Genomic DNA, 17874 nt, shown 5'->3' with positions numbered 1-17874 from the left:
GGAAGCTGTGTGATGGCGTGGAAGTCCAAATCCTCTTCCTGTGCTGGGGGGGGGAGGAGGAGAGCAGAAACCCAGAGCAGCCGGAGGACAAACACGCAGTTTATTAAATCCAAGGGAAAAGAATTCCCTCTCCGCGGAGCTCTTCTCTGTCTCCTGGCCAGAGTTCTCCTTCGTCCGTCTTGGGAGCGCACGGAATGTCGCGGTGACGCCATCAGGAGGCAGGAGGGGTTGGGAAGCCTTCCCACAGGTTCCATTCCCCAACAGGACTCCAACCCACCCATGCCAAGCCCAGTGGTTGCCCCTCATAGTCCTGGCACTGCTGAGTTTTGGGAGAGGTGCTGGCACCTGGAGAAATACCCTCCAACTATGGGGGGTTCCCCCCCCATTTTTTGCAAGGCTCCCCTGGTCAAAGCCACCCTCCCTGCCACCCCGAGGAGCACAGACTCTAACCTGGGAGAACCGGGTTTGGTTCCCCACTCCTCCACATGCAGCTGCTGGTGTGACCTTGGGTCTGTCCCAGTTCTCTCAGAGCTGTTCTCTCAAGAGCAGTCCTCGAAAGCGCTCTCTCAGCCCCACCTACCTCACTGGATGTCTGTTGTGGGGAAGGAGAGGGAAGGCCCCACTGCTGGACCTCCTGAAGGCACCTGGCATTTCTGGCCACTGTATGACCCAGAGTGTTGGACTGGATGGGCCTCTGGCCTCATCCAACATTGGCTGCTCTTATGTTCTTATGTTCTTAAGGAGATTGTAAGCCACTCTGAGACTCCGAGGGAAGGGCAGGGTATAAATCCAATCTCCTCCTCCTCCTCCTCCTCCTCTTCTTCTTCTTTTGCTTCTTCTCCTCCTCCTCCTCGTAAGAGGGCATGAGAAGCCATGTGTGCCCAAAAAGAAACCAATCAGTCCCTGGTGAGAACAGCACATGATTCTGTGCCACTGTGTCTGTATTTGTGTCTGGGCGGGTGGGGGTATAAATGGTCTAATATTCTAACACAGCAGGCCTTCAAAGGAAGTTTGGGCTGTGTCTCACATCCACATTGGGCCCCTGTGTCCAGTTCCGTGGGGCTGGGCCTGTTTCCAGAACCGTGCCTCAACTCCTGCCCTGCACGGGGGCCGCCCGGCTGCCTCCGTAGAGCACCTGGAAACCGTGACCGCATCACGCTGGGCCAAGTGCCTGCGCTGTGCATTCCGCAGTACGTGCAGAGCTCCCGTTCTGTGCCACCTTCACGGGTCGGGCTGCCAGCTCATCTGCTCTGGCCCGATGTTGGGGTGTGGAGGTACAGGGGGTGGGTCCAGGTGCCCCAGGGAAATGCTGATTGCCACTTTGGGGTCAGGAAGCAAATTTTCTCCAGGCAACTGGAGGTTTTTTGTCACCTTCTGGGCATGGAGCAAGGGTCATTGCGAATTTGTGAATTTCCTGCAATGCGCAGGGGGGTGGGTGGACTAGATGACCCTGGAGGTCCCTTCCAACTCTATGATTCTATGACCATCTTCTCCTCTGTGGGCAATGAGGTAGCCCCCCCTTCATTCCCCCTCAGCCTGCAGATATTCGTACCAGAGTGGGAAGGGTCCATAGAGGCCATCTAGTCCAGCCCCCACTCAGTGCAGGATCAGCCTAGAGCATCCCCGTCGGGGGTTGGAGTGTCCGCCCAGCCACTGCTTGAAGACTGCCCGCGGGGGAATGAAATGCCCCCCCCCATCAGCTCATTGTTCTGGCATTTTCTAGAGCCTTGGGTGGTTTACGCATTTCAGCTTTTTTACCCTGTGAACAAGGAATTGTATTTGTTAGGGAAACAGATCTAGTTTGGGGGCCAGAACCCCCATGTCCCTTGGAGGGGGAGCGGCGCTCCCCTCTTGGCCCCCTCTGCAGCTTTCATGAATTTTTTGTATTTCTCCAAATTCTCCAAGTTACTCCCCGGATTTTTTGTGTTCTCCAAGTTACTCCCCGGATTTAGGGAGTGTCTCCCTCCCCCCAAGCTCTGCGGATGCCCCCCCCCAAGCAAAATGACTTTAACTGCTCATAGTGCCACATAGCTAGCGCATGACGCGGGGGGGGGCAATCTCCCCCCAAAAAACACCCCCTTCTCCTCCTCCTTGCGAGCCACAAAATGTAACACCACCGGGGTCCTAAGCAAAACAAATGACCTCAGCAACTCTTGGGAAACTGGAGTGGTTAATCAGTTACCTCCTTGGGGGGGGGGGGGAACCACGCTTAAAGCTGAATTAAGTTGTAAAAACCCGGGGTCTGATTTACGGCTTTGCTCTCCGTGGGGGGGGGGGGGGGGAAACCACGCTTAAAGCTGAATTAAGTTGTAAAAACCCGGGGTCTGATTTACGGCCGCAGTCGGCCTTAATTAACATCGATTCCTGGGGCCTAGTAAATGTGGAATGCCCTCCTCCCTGGCAGGGGGAACAATGCCCTCGCTGGGTGTTGTTGTCCAATTTGCAACTGGGTTTACCCTGAAGCCGGCAAGGGCCCCCCCCCCCTATCCCTTTACTCATCTGGCCTGGGGATGAGTTATATGCCCTCCCGGGACTGCAACATTGGCTGTCCAATATTCCCCTTGATTTAAAGTCACCTGTGAGGAGGGTGGCTATAAATAAGGGGGGCTGTGCAGCCCTGCCCGGTCCCCAGCCGTGTGTGTCTCCCCCCCCCCACACACACGCCCTTGCCCGGGTCCACGGCCTGGCATTTTTACGAACCAGCCTGTAATGCGAGTCGACCGGCGGGCCCTCCTGCGCTCCTCTCTGGGGCAACGGGCGGCCAGCCGGGGAAGGGACGGCCTGACACCGGCCTTCTGGGAGGGAGCGGATTTCCACCCGAGCTTTTGGCTGGCGAAGGAGCCGCCAGCTGCCGGGCCTCAAGACTTGAACCTGTGCCAGGCGCTCTGGAGGAGAGAGCCTTTCTGCAGGCAGGAGCGTAAATACGCCACTTTTACTGCCAATTTGAAGGCGCTCGGTTTACAGTAATGAGCTTGCGTTAGGCCACGCTTTGTTTATGGAAAGTGGAACAGGAAGGAGTGAACGTGAACCATTCACGGTAGCAGTTCCTGCCGTCGCCACCTTGATGCCGGAGCGCTCGCTGGCTGGCACGGCCAGATAAAACCGTTAGGGCTGCAGCCCGGATGGAGGAGACCCGAGCAAGGGGGACGGTGGCAAGGAGCACCGCTTGGGAAGGGCGTCCTAAACAGCGCTCTCTCGACAGCATCCCTGGAACTCCCTGCCACTGGATGCTGTCTTGGCTAACCGCATGGTCCCTCACTGCATCTGACGACAAGTGAGCCCCACGGCTTCGTTTCGGGTCTGTGGGGATCGTCTCCCTTGGTCATCTGACTGGAGCCAGGAGGCCTCCTCCTGGGGGGGGATGGGCTGCCCTCCCTGCCCTCCCCCTCCCGTCTTGGTGGCACAGGCCACGTCGCTGCCGGCTCAACTTGTGGCGCACGAAGGCAGGCAATGAGATGCCTCCCTAAGAAGGCCAGTTTGGTGTTGTGGTTCAGTGTGCGGACTCCAATCTGGGAGAACCAGGTTTGATTCCCCACGCCTCCACTTGCACCTGCTGGATGACCTTGGGCAAGCCACAGTTTTCACAGAGCTGTCCTTGAAAAGAGCCATTTCTGTCAGAGCTCTCTCAGCCCCGCCTACCTCGCAGGCAGTGTTCCCTCTAAGCTGAGTTAGTGTGAGCTAGCTCACAGTTTTTTAGCCTCTGGCTCACACATTTTTGCCTTAGCTCAGGAAGGGATGGCTCCAGAGCAAACTAATTTATGCAGCAGCCAAAGCTCCTGCTCACAACTTTAATGCCAGTAGCTCACAAAGTAGAATTTTTGCTCACAGGGCTCCATAGCTTAGAGGGAACATTGCTTGCAGGGTGTCTCTTGTGGGGAGGGGAAGGGAAAGGAGGTTGTGAGCCGCTCTGAGACTCCTTCGGGTAGTGAAGGGCCATGGGGGATAAATCCAATCTCTTCTCCTCCTCCTCCTCCTGTTCCTTTCGACACAGCTTGTGCTGAGGCTGGATTGGACCCAGATCTCAGAAGCTAAGCAAGGCCAGCTCTGGTTTATACTTGGATGGGAGCCCACCCAGGAAGCCCAGGGTTGCTACGCAGAGGCAGGCAGTGGCAGACCACCCCTGGACGCCTCTCTCCTTGACCCGGATGGCCCAGGCTAGCCTGATTTTGTCGGATCTCAGACATTAAGCAGGGTCAGCTTCGTCCTTGGATGGGAGACCAATGAAGAAGTCCAGGGTTGCTACGCAGAGGCAGGCCACGGCAAACCACCTCGTCTCGACCCCGCCGGGGCCACCCTGAGCAAGGCTCCCTCTAAGCTGTGGAGTCTTGTGAGCAAAAATTCTGCTTTACGAGCTCCTGGCATTTAAGTTGTGAGCGAGCGACTTTGGCTACGGCATAAATTAGTTTGCTCTGGAGCCCATCCCTTCCTGAGCCAAGACAAAAGTGGGTGAGCCGGAGGCTAGAAAACCGTGAGCTAGCTCACACTTGCTCAGCGTAGAGGGATGGGAGACCTCCAAGGAATACCAGGGTCATCATGACACAGAGGCCGGTGGGGCAAACCCCCAATGAAGGTCTCTTCCCTTGAAACCCCTACAGGATTACTGTAAATCAGCTGCAACTTGAGGGCACTTTCCACCCCCACCCACCCCGTTTTCCAGAGCCCCCCACCTTCAGTTCTGAGGTTTTGATTTCCGGTGTGAACAGAGCCTTTGCGTCCGGCTTTGTGCATCGCTGCAGTCGTCTATCGCTGAGAAGCGTTTTTAGGCCCTTGAGTGATACCGAGGTGTCTTGTTAGAATGGTGTGGTGCCGAAGAAGAGGGCTGGTATCTCGGGCACAGTCCCCACCCCTGGCATTTGTTTCCATGAGGCCGGTGCCAGCAAATGTCCCACGGTGAGACGCGTGTGGGGCTGGAGCCTGCGCCGCTTGGATTTTCCGCTGCGGGCGGCGAGGCGTCTTAGGCTGGCCCTGCGTCGAGGATAAACGCCACCCTCGATTCCACGCCGGGCCCTTCCATCTCAATCAACTCGCGCTCTCCGGGAAGATGAGCCGCGTCGGAGATGATGTTGCATTGTCCGGCTGATTCCCGTGGCAAACCGGTTTATGTTTGGAGACGGGGAGGGGGGCGTCTGTCGGGAGGCCAATCCCCACTCCTTTGCCTCCGCTCCAGAGAGGTGTGCGGTTTTTCGCGATTTGGGTGCTGCGATTTCCCCTCGTGGGGGCTGAGAATCCCAGTTTCAATTTCTGGCAATCCACTTAAGGCTTTAAATCCCATTTCTGCCGGGAACGGGCTGTTGATTTGGAGTGACAGACGCAGGGGGGCTTCCATGTGAAGTGGCTATAATATACAGGATGCAAAGTTGCGGGTCCAAATTCCGCTCGTTTGAAGGGCCTGCTTTGAAAGCCAACAGAAGAGCTGAGGCTCTTTGTTTTTATGACTTCTTTGTTGTGTTCCCTCCCACTCTCACCCCCAAAGTGAGACACAGGACACGGGTAAGATGCCGTTTATTTCACAACCCTCCAACAACATCGATGACCGACTGGCTGTGGCCTCAGTGGGCCCAAACCACTGAACGGCCAAGTTAAAGACAGGCTTATGAGCCAATATGAGCTAGGTCTGACCTTTGATGCTTAGTCAGATGCTTTTAAGTGCGCGGACTCTAATCCAGGAGAACCGGGTTTGGGGGGTGGGGGGAGGCGATTGGTGGGGGTGGCTGCAGCCAGTTTGGGGCAGTGGTAAGGAGCGCGGACTCTAATCTTGGAGAACCGGGTTTGAGTCCCATCTCTTCCATGTGCCAGATGACCTTGGGTCAGTCACAGGTTCTCTCAGAGCTGTTCTCTCAAGGGCAGTTTGTGTCAGAGCTCTCTCAGCCCCACCTCCCTCACAGATGGTGTCTGTTGTGGGGAGGAGAAGGGAAAGGAGTTTGTAAGCCGCTCTGAGACTCTGAGTGAAGGGCGGGGCATAAATCCAATCTCTTCTTCTTCCCCACCCAAGAGCCTCAACCCGGAGATGCCAGGGTTCGAATCCAGGACCCTGAACATGCAAACTCGGGGCTCAGCCACCACAAACTAAAAATCTCCCCAAAACATCTTTTGAAATGTCAAAGTTGGCACTTGGTCTTATTTAATTTTTATATTTATTTATAGATGAGATGCATAAATCGCTAGATCCCTGAGTACCCAGGGCTCTCAGCAATGAACAACAGCAGTAAAAGCGTCATATTAAAACATTCCAACAAGTTAAGTTAATTTGGCAGCAAGTGGCTCAGTGGTTAAGATGCTGAGCTGCAGACCGGAAGGTCGGTAGTTCAGCAGTTCGAGACCCAAGTGCTGCGGGACGGACTGAGCTCCCGTCTCTGGCCCCAGTTCCTGCCAACCTAGCAGTTCGAATGCAAGAAATTGCAAGGTACCGCTTCGGTGGGAAGGTGACAGCGTTCCGTGCACCTCCGCGTCTAGTCATGCCAACCGCATCACCACAGAAAACGTCTTTGGACAGCACTGGCTCTTCGGCTTGAGAACGGAGATCAGCACCACACCCATGGAGTCGGATTCGACTGGTTTTTGGGCAAGGGAAATCTCCACCAGGGCAGAGCCAGGGCAGAAAAGGCCCGGGCCCTGGTTGAGGACTCTTGGATGTCTTTTAGGCTGGGGATCACCAATAAGTTTTTCTCAGCAGGGCATAACGTTCCTCGGGGGACATACTGTGGGTGGTGGTCCCGGAGGTACGCTGGTCCCAGACCGCTAAAGGTCTTGAAGGTTGATACCAAAACCTGGAACCTGACTTGATATTCCACTGGAAGCCTGTGGTCAGCTTTGTCCTACAGACAGATCCCTTGATAGGAACCCCTTTTGTTTTCCAGATCTTTATCAACAACGAGTGGCAGAATTCCGAGAGCGGGAAAGTCTTCCCTGTGCACAACCCTGCGACCGGAGAGCAGATCTGCGAGGTGCAGGAGGCGGACAAGGTAAAGATGCAGCGGAGAAAGGGAGGGAGTCCCTTTCCTGACCTTGTGAGGAATTTGCTCAGCCGGTGACGCACCTGAGGATTGTCCGTCTCTCTATTGAGTGCGTTTTTCAAAAATCCTGCCCTCCCTCCAAGGAACGGGAGGTGACGTACGTTGTCTTCCCGTCTACAGTTTATCCTCAGCAATCCTAGGAAGTAGGTTAGGTTGAGAGAGTCCAAGGTGAGAAGGCTTCAGGACCATGTGAGGTGTCTCTCGGGTCTCAGTCAGGTGCTATCGCGATTGGATTGCATCGGCTCATTATTAGCTGAGCAAGAGTAGGTTTGAGGCCTGGTGAATATAAAGGTTAGTGATGTCACCGGTTGGGGGTCTCGTGAGGAGATGGTCCCGGTGGGCCTGATACGCTTCCACCCTCAGCCACCCCCAAACCAGCTGCCCAGGATCTCCCACTCTGGGGGTTCAGTCTCGAAGTGCCAGGAAGGGGGCACAATGATGTGGGTTTGCTCAGCTCTCCCTGCACTGCAGGAACTGGGGGGGGGGGGTTGCGGGAAGAAGAAGGGGGTGGTGACCTCAAGAAGGGGCCAGGGAGGAGGCAGAAATCTCCCTTTCTGTCTTCCGGAGAGCGACTGGTAGACAGTCATCAATCCATCCATCCAGGACTTCGCCTGCTTTTCAAAGTGGGACTCAATGGCTGCATTTACTAAATTTCCCAGCTTCCTTTTGCAAAGGAGCTGCACGCTTCTTTCCTCCTTCCTGGACCAAAGCCAGTTTGGTGTCGTGGTTAGGAGTGGGGACTCTAATCTGGGAGAACCGGGTTTCATTCCCCACTCCTCCTCCACGTGCAGCTGCTGGTGTGACCTTGGGTCAGTCACAAGTTCTCTCAGAGCTGTTCTCTCAAGGACAGTTCTGGAAAGAGCTGTCTCAGCCCCACCTACCTTACAGGGTGCCTGTTGTGGGGAGGGGAAGGGAAGGGAAAGGAGTTTGTAAGCCGCTCTGAGACTCCGAGTGAAGGGCGGGGGATAAATCCAATCTCCTCTTCTTCTTGGTGTAGTGGTTAAGTGTGTGGACTCTAATCTGGGAGAACCGGGTTTGATTCCCCACTCCTCCACTTGCACCTGCTGATGTGACCTTGGGTCAGTCGCAAGCTCTGGTACAGCTGTCCTTGAAAAAGAGCAGTTTGTGTCAGAGTTCTCTCAGCCCCACCCACCTCACAGGGTGTCTGTTGTGGGGAGGGGAAGGGAAAGGAGTTTGTAAGCCGCTCTGAGACACCTTTGGGTAGTGAAAGGCGGGGTATAAATCCAATCTCTTCCTCTTCATCTCTTCTTCTGTCTGTTGTCACTGAAATGTCTGTTTTATTTTTAAATCTGTTGTGGTCCCTCTAAGCTGAGTTAGGGTGAGCTGGCTCACAGTTTTTTAGCCTCTGGCTCACCCATTTTGGTCTTAGCTCAAGAAGGATGGGGCTCCAGAGCAAACTAATTTCTGCAGCAGCCAAATCGCTCGCTCACAGCTTTAATGCAGGGTAGCTCACAAAGGAGGATTTTTGCTCAGAGGACTCCGCAGCTTAGAGGGAGCCTTGGTCCTGAGCGGCAGGCCCAGTCCTCTTGCAACCCCCACATTTGACCTCGAGCGGCTCTCCCTGTTCCTTCTGGCCTCGCGACTCTCCGGTGAGGGGCTTTGGCCCTGACTTTGAGGGCCCCCTTCCGGTGCTTTCTCCCTCCGGAAAGTTCCGGATTCCCCACTGCCGTTCCCTTCCCATTTGCACCGCTGCACCCATCTTGTTTGCGTGTTTCTTCCTTGGCAGGCAGACACAGACAAAGCCGTGCGGGCGGCTCGCCTGGCCTTCTCCCTGGGCTCGGTGTGGAGACGGATGGACGCTTCGGAGAGGGGGCGCCTCTTGGACCGGCTGGCGGATCTGGTGGAGAGAGACAGAACGCTCCTGGCTGTAAGTGGCCCGGGGTTGCCCGGGGTCTACTCTTCTTGCTGGATATGAGACAACCCGGCCGTGGGGAGACCAGCATGAGATATGGCCACTGTTAAGAACATAAGAGACGCCAATGTTGGATCAGGCCAAAGGCCCATCCAGTCCAACACTGTCATACAGTGGCCAGAAATACCAGGGGCCCTCAGGAGGTCCAGCAGTGGGGCCAGGACATTAGAAGCCCTCCCACTGGTGCCCCCCCCAAGCACCAAGAAGACAGAGCATCCCTTGCCCCAGAGCCCCTATCTATACCTTGTGGCTAATAGCCACTGATGGACCTCTGCTCCATATGCTTATCTAATTCCCTCTGGAAGTTGTCCATGCTTGTAGCCACCACCACTTCCTGTGGCAGTGAATTCCAAGTGTTAATCACTCTTTGGGTGAAGAAGTACTTCCTCTTATCCGTTCTAACCCGACCGCTCAGCAATTTCATGGAGTGCCCACAAGGAGTTCTTGGCTTGTGAGAGAGGGAGAAAAGTACCTCTTTCTCGACCTGCTCTGTCCCACGCATAATCTTGTAAACCTCAATCATGTCTCCCCTCAGTTGTCGTTTCTCCAAGCTCAAGAGCCCCAAGAGCTTTAACTCCGTAGCTTTCTGTGCCGGTAGTTTTCCGACTGCGCTCTGGGAAGCCTGGGCAGATCTTTGGGCACCTCAGGGCTAGACCAATAATGGTGGGCATTCCTTCCCTGGCCAGGGTACATCTGCTGGAGGCCCACGCAGGGCAGGGCATGGGGAAGTCCATGACAGACCCAGTGCTCTAGAAATGTTACCTTTTCTTTGTTTGTTGGGACCCCTGCTGTTTTAGGGCATGCACAACTGTTTTGCCTGTCATGAGCTGGGGGCATGCACCACAGTGTGAGAGACCGGCTGCTGTATGTGCTGTTGCCCGGTCTATGTTTGTGGGTTTGATTCCCCACTCCTCCACATGGAGCTGCTGGTGTGACCTTGGGTCAGTCACAAGTTCTCTCGGAGCTGTTCTCTCAAGAGCAGTTTCTGTCAGAGCTCTCTGAGCCCCACCTCCCTCATAGGGTGTCTGTTGTGGGGAGGAGAAGGGAAAGGAGACTGTAAGCCGCTCTGAGACTCCAAGTGAAGGGCGGGATATAAATCCAATCTTCTCCTCTTCCTCCTCCTCCTCTTCTTCTTCTGCTCTTCCTTCTCCTCCTCCTCCTCCTCCTCTTCTTCTTTTTCTTCTTCTCCTCCTCCTCCTCCTTCTTCGTTGTCTTCTTCTTCCATGGCGACCACAGCAGTGCTGGGCTCCAGCGCGCAGAGAGGCCTTCGGTTTGTGCCGGGCAGAAGGCCCTTGTCCAGTGTGGGAAGACCGTGGCCTGGTCACCCGCTGGCTGAGGACGGGAGGATCCATTTTGCACAACGCATCAGCTCCCCCTTTGCTCACGTGGCCGGCACGGACACGGTGGCCCCACTAATGTTATTTTCCACATGTCAAGTGCTTTGAACTAAGCCGGCAAACATCTTAATTCCCGCTTTGTCAACACTTAAATCATCTTGCCACCAGCAAACGCTGTAAAAATCGCCGCGGGGAGAAAGGAAGGGCTCCGCCAAACAAGCGGGGCTCTGCCCACCGCAGGATTTCTGATTCCGGAGCCAAGTTCTTTTCTGAACGGGCCCCGCTGCGTCCAAAGCCATGGGCCTCAGCGGCGGGATGGAGAGAGGGGGGAGGAAAGAAGGCTCTTGCTCCTGAGTAGATCGGTGGGATTTATGGCTCATGTCCATTGTGTGTCTGTGATACCTGCCTGCCTGCCGAAATGCATCCCCCCCCCCTTGGAGGAGATAATAATGCCTCTTAAAAGTGATTTAAGCAATTGGTGGGAATTTTATGGGGCTCCTTAAGAGGATCTTTAAGACTCTCTCCCCCCTCCCCCACGGGGAGAAGGGAATAGGCCTGTGAAGGAGCGCCCGGGACTTGCTGGGAGAAGAGTGTCTGTTTATTGGATGGCAGTAAATAAGAGGCTGTGAGCCGCAGATAGGCCGCCTCTCAGCAGGGGTCCTGGCAAGCCTTTTGAAGGCTCCTGCCAGTCCGGGAGGTGTCCACTCTCTCTCTGTCTCTCTCTCTCTGTCTCTCTCTCTCTCTCTCTCTCTCTCTCTCTGGGTTCTGATCAGGAGGGAAAGGAATCCAGAGAGCTGATCCGGAGAACCGCATGGCCTGCTGGGGGAAGGAGTCGGGTCTGGGTGTCTAGAGGCGGCCACAAAGGGGCCCCTCCCAGGCGGGGCAACAAATGGGTGCTGGGCACCAATGCTCCCTCTAAGCTGTGGAGTCTTGTGAGCAAAAATCCTACTTTGTGAGCTCCTGGCATTAAAAGTGGCGAGCGAGCAGTTTGGCTGCTGCGTAAATTAGTTAGCCCTGGAGCCATCCTTCCTGAGCTGAGACAAAAAAATGTGTGAGCCGGAGGCTAAAAAAACTGAGAGCTAGGCTCACACTGAATCAGCTTAGAGGGAACACTGCCGGGCACGGTTGGGGGTGGCAGAGTGGGCGGAGAGCGGATCCAGGGCTTGAGCCACACGCCTCTCCCCATTAGTTCTTCGGGCTCTGCGTGGGAGAGCGCCCAGGCAGGTGCACGCGCGGGAATGGAAGTTTTAAACATCAAGATGGCACGGGAAAAACTAAAGTTAGGTCATTATTTTACGCTAGTGGCAATTAGTTGATATTATCCAACGCTTTATCCGTTTGCACGGTTTATTTTGATTGTTGTTGTTGCTGTTCAGTCACACAGTCGAGTCCGACTCTTCGCCACCCCGTGGGCCACATCGCGCCAGGCCCTTAGGTCTTATTTTGATTAGTATAAGATAAATTTGGCCTCTTCCGTTGGCTTCTGTCCTGCACCTGTTTTGTGTTGTTCGTTGTCACTGGAAGATACTGTTTATGTTACAGACAATGCTAAAAGTTGCTTAAGTTGTGTTTATTTTGAAAAGGGGGGTGGAGGGCTTCTCGCTTTGTCTCGCTGGTTCCTGCTGCCAGCTCGAGGGTCTCCCTGGGAAGGGCAGCAGGGGAATAAGCCCCCTCTGGAGGGTGCCGGGAGAGGTCTTCAGCCGGCTACTGCCTGGAGGGGAGACCTCCTGGGAACCCGCCCCGCAAGGCCCATCATGTTGAGATCCAAGAATCGATAACATTCCAAGGGCCCCTCCCTTTTTGGGGGGGTGCATCCTAGTCCCCCCCATCCCCCCACATATAGGCCAGAACGTTGACAGCTGCTTTCTGGGGAAGCTTCTCATGCTCCAAACGGGCCGGCAGACAGTGAGAGTTGAGTCCAGGAGTGCCTTTGGGACGAACAAGATTTCCAGGCTATGAACTTTCTAGAGCAAGGGTGTCAAACATGCGGCCCGGGGGCCAGATGAGGCCCCCGGAGGGCTCCTATCAGGCCCACAGTGGAACTGGCAGTCTTCTGCTGCTTCTTCCAGTTCTGCTGCTGCTGCGTCATCGTAGGTTTGCAGCTTACAGATACACACCTTAACAGCATACTCAAGATGGCAACGGCACAGACATTTTGGTGCAGTAATTCAGAGCGAGAGGTGTCAGTCATCGGACACTGTTAAATAAACGAAATATTGCCAGAGTGCTAATGTTTTAAGCATGTTTTTATTTTAAGTATAAAAAAACACCCCTTTGTGTCCTTTATAAAGTTTATATCTCTGCTACCTGGCATTACATTCTATGACACACCTGGCCCGGCCCAACAAGGTCTCGTTTATGTCAAATCTGGCCCTCATAACAAATGAGTTCGACACCCCTGCTCTAGAGTCCAAGTTCCTCGCTGTACCTGATGAAGGGAACTGGGACCCTCAAAGCGCATGCCCTCAAAATCTTGTTTGTCTCCACAATGCTACTGGACTCTAATCCAGGCCAACATGGCTACCCTCAGAAACTGTCTTCAAAGGCATAAGGATGTTTTTGGTATAGCGGTTAAGAGCGGTGGACTCAAAACGGGCTCGATTCCCCACTCCTCCTCCACATGCAGCCAGCTGGGTGACCTTGGGTCAGTCACAAGATCTCTCAGAGCTATTCTCTCGAGAGCAGTTCTCTCAGAGCTCTCCCAGCCCCACCTACCTCACAGGGTGTCTGTGGTGGGGAGAGGAAGGGAAGGTGATTGTAAGCAGCTCTGAGACTCTGAGGGAAGGGCGGAGTCTAAATCCTCCTCCTCTTCTTCTCCTCCTCCTCCTCTTCTTCTTTTTCTTCCTCTTCCCCTTCTCCTCCTCCTCCTCTTCCTCCTCCTCTTCTTCTTCTTCTCTTTCTCCTCCTCCTCCTCTTTCTCTGCAGGGATCCCCATCAATGTAGTGGAGGACAGTGCAGGACAAGTGTGAGATCACCAGGGATTTGGGATGTCTCCTTGATGTCCCTCCTGCACTGTGGCTCAGGCTGCTTCGCAGTTGGGTTGGCCTGTATTTGATAGAGCTGGGGGGGGGGAGGTCCTTCAGTGGCTTTTCACCAGCCTGGCCATGCTGCGGGTCCAGCCCTGGGGATCCCCTCTGTTGTTGACTGGAGCGGTCAGTGGAGAAGGCCTGCCTTGGCTGTCCAGCTGGGGTCCATCAAACCCAGCGACTCTCCATGGGCCATGTCCCAATTGCAGTGACCTGCCTGGGGGGTGTTCTCTGTGTGTGTGTGTATGTGTGTGTGTGCCAGCTCTGCTCCAAGCGTTTCCTTTTGGTCTCCCCTGCCTCCCCCAGACCATGGAGTCGCTGAACGGCGGGAAGCCCTTCCTGCAGGCTTTCTACGTGGACCTCCAAGGCGTCGTCAAGACCCTGCGGTATTACGCCGGCTGGGCAGACAAGATTCACGGGACCACCATTCCTGTGGGTGAGTCAGGTCCTCTGAAGAGATGACATCCGCCTCGCCCTCCTTCCTGCGTTCTTATCTCCTCTTTCCTCTAAGGAGCTCCGGGTGGCAGACAGACGGGTTTCGGCCAACCCCACTGGACTCTCAAACAATGTTCCCTCTAAGCTGTGGAGTTTTGTGAGCAAAAATTCTACTTTGTGAACTACTGGCATTAAAGTTGTGAGCGAGCGATTTGGCTACTGTATAAATCAGTTTGCTCTGGAGCCATCCTTCCTGAGCTAAGACAAAAATCTGTGAGCTGGAGGCTAAAAAACCGTGGGCTGGCTCACACTAACTCAGCTTAGAGGGAACACTGCTCTCAAAGTGACTCTGAGAAGTGGGTGGGCCCCTTGTCCTGAATCGTCCATCGCAGAGCACACGGGGGGTGGGGTCGTGCTCAGTGCTCCCTCTAAGCCGTGGAGTCTCGTGAGCAAAAATTCTACTCTGTGAGCTCCTGGCATTAAATTTGCGAGCGAGCGACTTTGGCTGCTGCGTAAATTAGTCTGCTCTGAAGCCGTCCTTCCTGAGCCGAGGCAAAAATCTGTGGGCCGGAGGCTAAAAAACTGTGAGCTGGCTCACACTGACTCAGCTTGGAGGGAACACTGGTTGTGTTGCAGGTGCCCCCCAAAGGCCATACGTGTGGTGCCCAGTGCCACCTGGGATTGTGGGTTGTGCAGGGAAGGGCATTCGGCCTCCCTCCCAGTGCAATATCCCTGATCCGAAACATCCCGGAGGGTGCGATTTGGCTTCTTGGGAAGGCTGATGAGCGGGTGGGAAAGTGCCTTAGTGGAGGGAGGGCGGAGAGAAAGCTAGAAGCGAAGGGGGCAGCCCCAGGAAACGCAGAGAAGTGCCCCGTGCCTTTTCCTGCCCTTCCTTGTCGACACCAGAGACTCCCCAAATGTATTGGGGGAACCGTAGAACTCCCAGGGCTGCCTGCGGGGCGGTTCCAGAGTCCAGGGGGCCTCAGGGCTTCACAGAGGCCGCGGGGCCCTCTTTTTGTCAAGCTCAGTTATCCCGGTCTCACAAACGCCCGTTTTATAGCGCGCATCGGGGCAGGCGGGCAGCAGATGGACGGGGTGCTCTCTTTCGGCATTCCGACTTTAATCTCCGTCCCCCGTGAAAGGAGAAGCCGAAACTCCTCGCCAGAGAGGAAGTCCCATAAACGTCCCTATAAAAAAAAGCCCACCTTAATTGCAAATGCCTGCAGTTGCCACCAGCAACTGGGACTCTCTGCACAGGACTTGGCTTCTGGGCCTCAGTTCCCCGATCCGTGAAAGCGAAGTTGCCGTGATCTCCGGCAGCAGAAGGCAGGAACGGCTGTGTGCTGGATCGAGCATCCAGACCCGTCAGTTTCTGACAGGATGAACCCAGTAGAGAACCAGTGTTCCCTCTAAGCTGTTCATGTGAGCTAGGTCAGGGTTTTTTAGCCTCCGGCTCACCCATTTTTGTCTTCGCTCAGGAAGGAGGGCTCCAGAGGAAACTAATTTACACTCGCTCGCAATTTCATTGCCAGTAGCTCGCAGAGTAGAACTCTTGCTCACAAGACTCCACAGCTTAGAGGGAGCACTGCGAGTCCAGCCCCCACCCCCCCAAAGTGCCTCGAAGTTTTGCCCCAAAAGGGGACTGTGCCTATCCTGTGCTGGTGGTGGAAAGGGCCACCCAGTCGCAGTCAACCTGTGGTGAGTGACCCTGCAGGGTTGTCGAGGCCAGGAACGTGCAGCCGGTGGCTTGCCCTGGCCTGCCTCTGCACAGCAACCCTGGACTTCCTCGGTGGTCTCCCATCCAAAGATCCAACCATGTCTGAATGGCTGCAGGAGAGGTCGGTCCTGGAGGAGGGTGAGAAATCCCCAGGTGCTGGGGAAGGTATCTCTCTGCTCAGAGTCGGGAGGAAGCCAGAGTGGGGTGCAATGTTCCCTCTAAGCTGCGGAGTCTTGTGAGCAAAAGTTCTACTTTGGGAGCTGCTGGTGTTAAAGTTGTGAGCCAGCGATTTGGCTGCTGCATAAACGAGTTTGCTCTGGAGCCCCATCCTTCCTGAGCGAAGGCAAAAATGTCTGAGCTGGAGGCTAAAAGACTGTGAGCCAGCTCACACTCAATTCAGCTTAGAGGGGACACTGGTGGGGACCCCAAGAGAGGGTTGCCAACTCCAGGTTCAGAAATGCCTGGAGATCTGAGGGGTGGAGCCTGGGGCAGTGAGGTTTAGGGAGAGGGGGGACCTCGGTAGGGTAGTCCACCTTCCAAAGCAGCTGTTTCCCCAGGAGACGTGGAATAAATGCTTTAAATGAATAAATAATACACCTGCCGTTTATGTATTCTGGAGATCAGCTGCAATTCCCAGGGATCTCCAGCCCCCACCTGGAGGTTGGCAAGCATACCCCAACACTACCGCCTGCCGCACAGAGGTGATGCAACTTGTGGAGCTCACCGGTGCAAAACGTGTGGGGCGGCTTCTCCCAGCAGGAGTCCCCCTCAGCCACCAGACATCTGCCGGGGGAAGTGCGAGGAAATCGTTAAAAGTTCCCGCGAGACCGAGACCGTCGGGCCTCTCTGTGGTTTTCCGGCCGTGGCTGCGTCCAATCAACATCCTGCCCCGACTCAGCACCAGGAGCAACTGGCTTGTCCCCCTGCAAAGAGAGCAAACAGAACGATCTGCTCTACGGTGGACGTTGTCCGTTATGTTTCTGTCTGCTGCTGCCCTGGGCGGGCTTCCTCCCGATCATGCAGTGGGGCGAGCGGCAAAATGACCCTGCTCTCCAGAAGGGGAGTCCGCCCCGGATATCTCTGCCTGTTTTGTGGCTTCCAGGCGTGCCTGGAACAGTGATTCATGGGAAAGCACGGGGGGGGGGGACAGTGAGTTTGCACAAGGGAGAGCACACCAGCATGTGCTCCAGAGACGGTGGCGTGACAACCCCAAGTTCCTGGGCCCCAGCACCCCTCTTGGGAGAGGGCTCGAGCTGCCACTTGAAAAGGCGGCCGGCGGGCTTGCGTTTCCTGGCGGGCTTCCACCGCCCAGCGAGAATCTTTCATTCAGGTGCAGAGGGACTCCCTGTGTGTTTCTGGCGGAATCTGCACTTGTCCCAGACAGGTCTTTGGGCTTCCCTTCAGCTGGGCTGCGTGTGAACCAAGCGCACTCCCTCTTCCGCTGTTGGAAGCACTGCCGGAGCCCTGGCCTCTTGTGCTCACCTCCTCGGCCCAGAGAGCTCCTCGCATCTTGAGGGCACTTTGGCAACAGATGATGGGGGAGGCCGAGACCTCCGCCTGGGGAGGGGGAGAAGGCTGGCATCTCCTCCCTTTCCCTGGGGACTGGTCCAGTCATGGACAGAAGAATCCGCATCCCGTTAAATCCCCAGAAAGAAGGATGCAGAAAGCCCCATTCCAGTGATCCAAGGCTTGGAGCGCCTTTCCTGGTTAATTCAGGGCTGAGAAGAAAGGCTGGTCAGGCTTACTCCCATCTCCAAATCATTAATGAAGGGGAGGGGGGGAGAGAGAACTTTTCTCCCTCCCCCACGATGCTGGGCATCCAAGTTGCTCAATGAAGCTGGTAGGTAAGAGGTTCAGGATGTGAACAGGAAGCCCTTGCGAAATTCACCCCCCACCCCCGGTGATGGGCTTAAAGGGGATTGAGGAGAGGTTTGTCCCTAGCCATGTCTGCTGACTTTGAACATAAGAACATCAGAGAACACAAGAGAAGCCCATGTTGGATCAGGCCCATGGTCCCTCCAGTCCAACACTCTGTGTCACACAGTGGCCAGAAATCCCAGGTGCCCTCAGGAGGTCCAGCAGTGGGGCCAGGACACTAGAAGCCCTCCCACTGTTGCCCCCACCCCCCCAGGCACCAAGAAGACAGAGCACCCCTTGGCCCAGACCGAGAGTTCTTACCTATACTTTGTGGCTAATAGCCACTGATGGACCTCTGCTCCATATGCTTATCTAATTCCCTTTTGAAGCCGTCCATGCTTGTAGCACCCACCACTTCCTGTGGCAGTGAATTCCAAGTGTTAATCACTCTTTGGGTGAAGAAGTACTTCCTTTTATCCGTTCTAACCCGACCGCTCAGCAATCTCATGGAGTGCCCACAAGGAGTTCTTGTCTTGTGACTTAGTAAGAAAAGTAC

The 17874-nt window shown here is 55.2% G+C and overlaps 1 protein-coding gene across 1 annotated transcript in view; it reads left to right on the top strand.

The window, feature by feature from the left end:
• Positions 1-17874, top strand: part of ALDH1A2 (aldehyde dehydrogenase 1 family member A2) — a 63661-nt gene that overhangs the window by 21664 nt on the left and 24123 nt on the right. The window contains exons 2-4 of the mRNA XM_015409164.1: positions 6858-6962; positions 8761-8901; positions 13616-13745. Of these exons, the coding sequence (XP_015264650.1) occupies positions 6858-6962; positions 8761-8901; positions 13616-13745 (376 nt within the window). The remainder of the gene's footprint in view (positions 1-6857; positions 6963-8760; positions 8902-13615; positions 13746-17874) is intronic.

Source organism: Gekko japonicus, unplaced genomic scaffold (genome assembly GCF_001447785.1).
Source record: "Gekko japonicus isolate JY-2015 unplaced genomic scaffold, Gekko_japonicus_V1.1 scaffold167, whole genome shotgun sequence".
Lineage (NCBI taxonomy): Eukaryota > Metazoa > Chordata > Lepidosauria > Squamata > Gekkonidae > Gekko > Gekko japonicus.
This window is presented reverse-complemented; position numbering and strand designations above follow the sequence as displayed.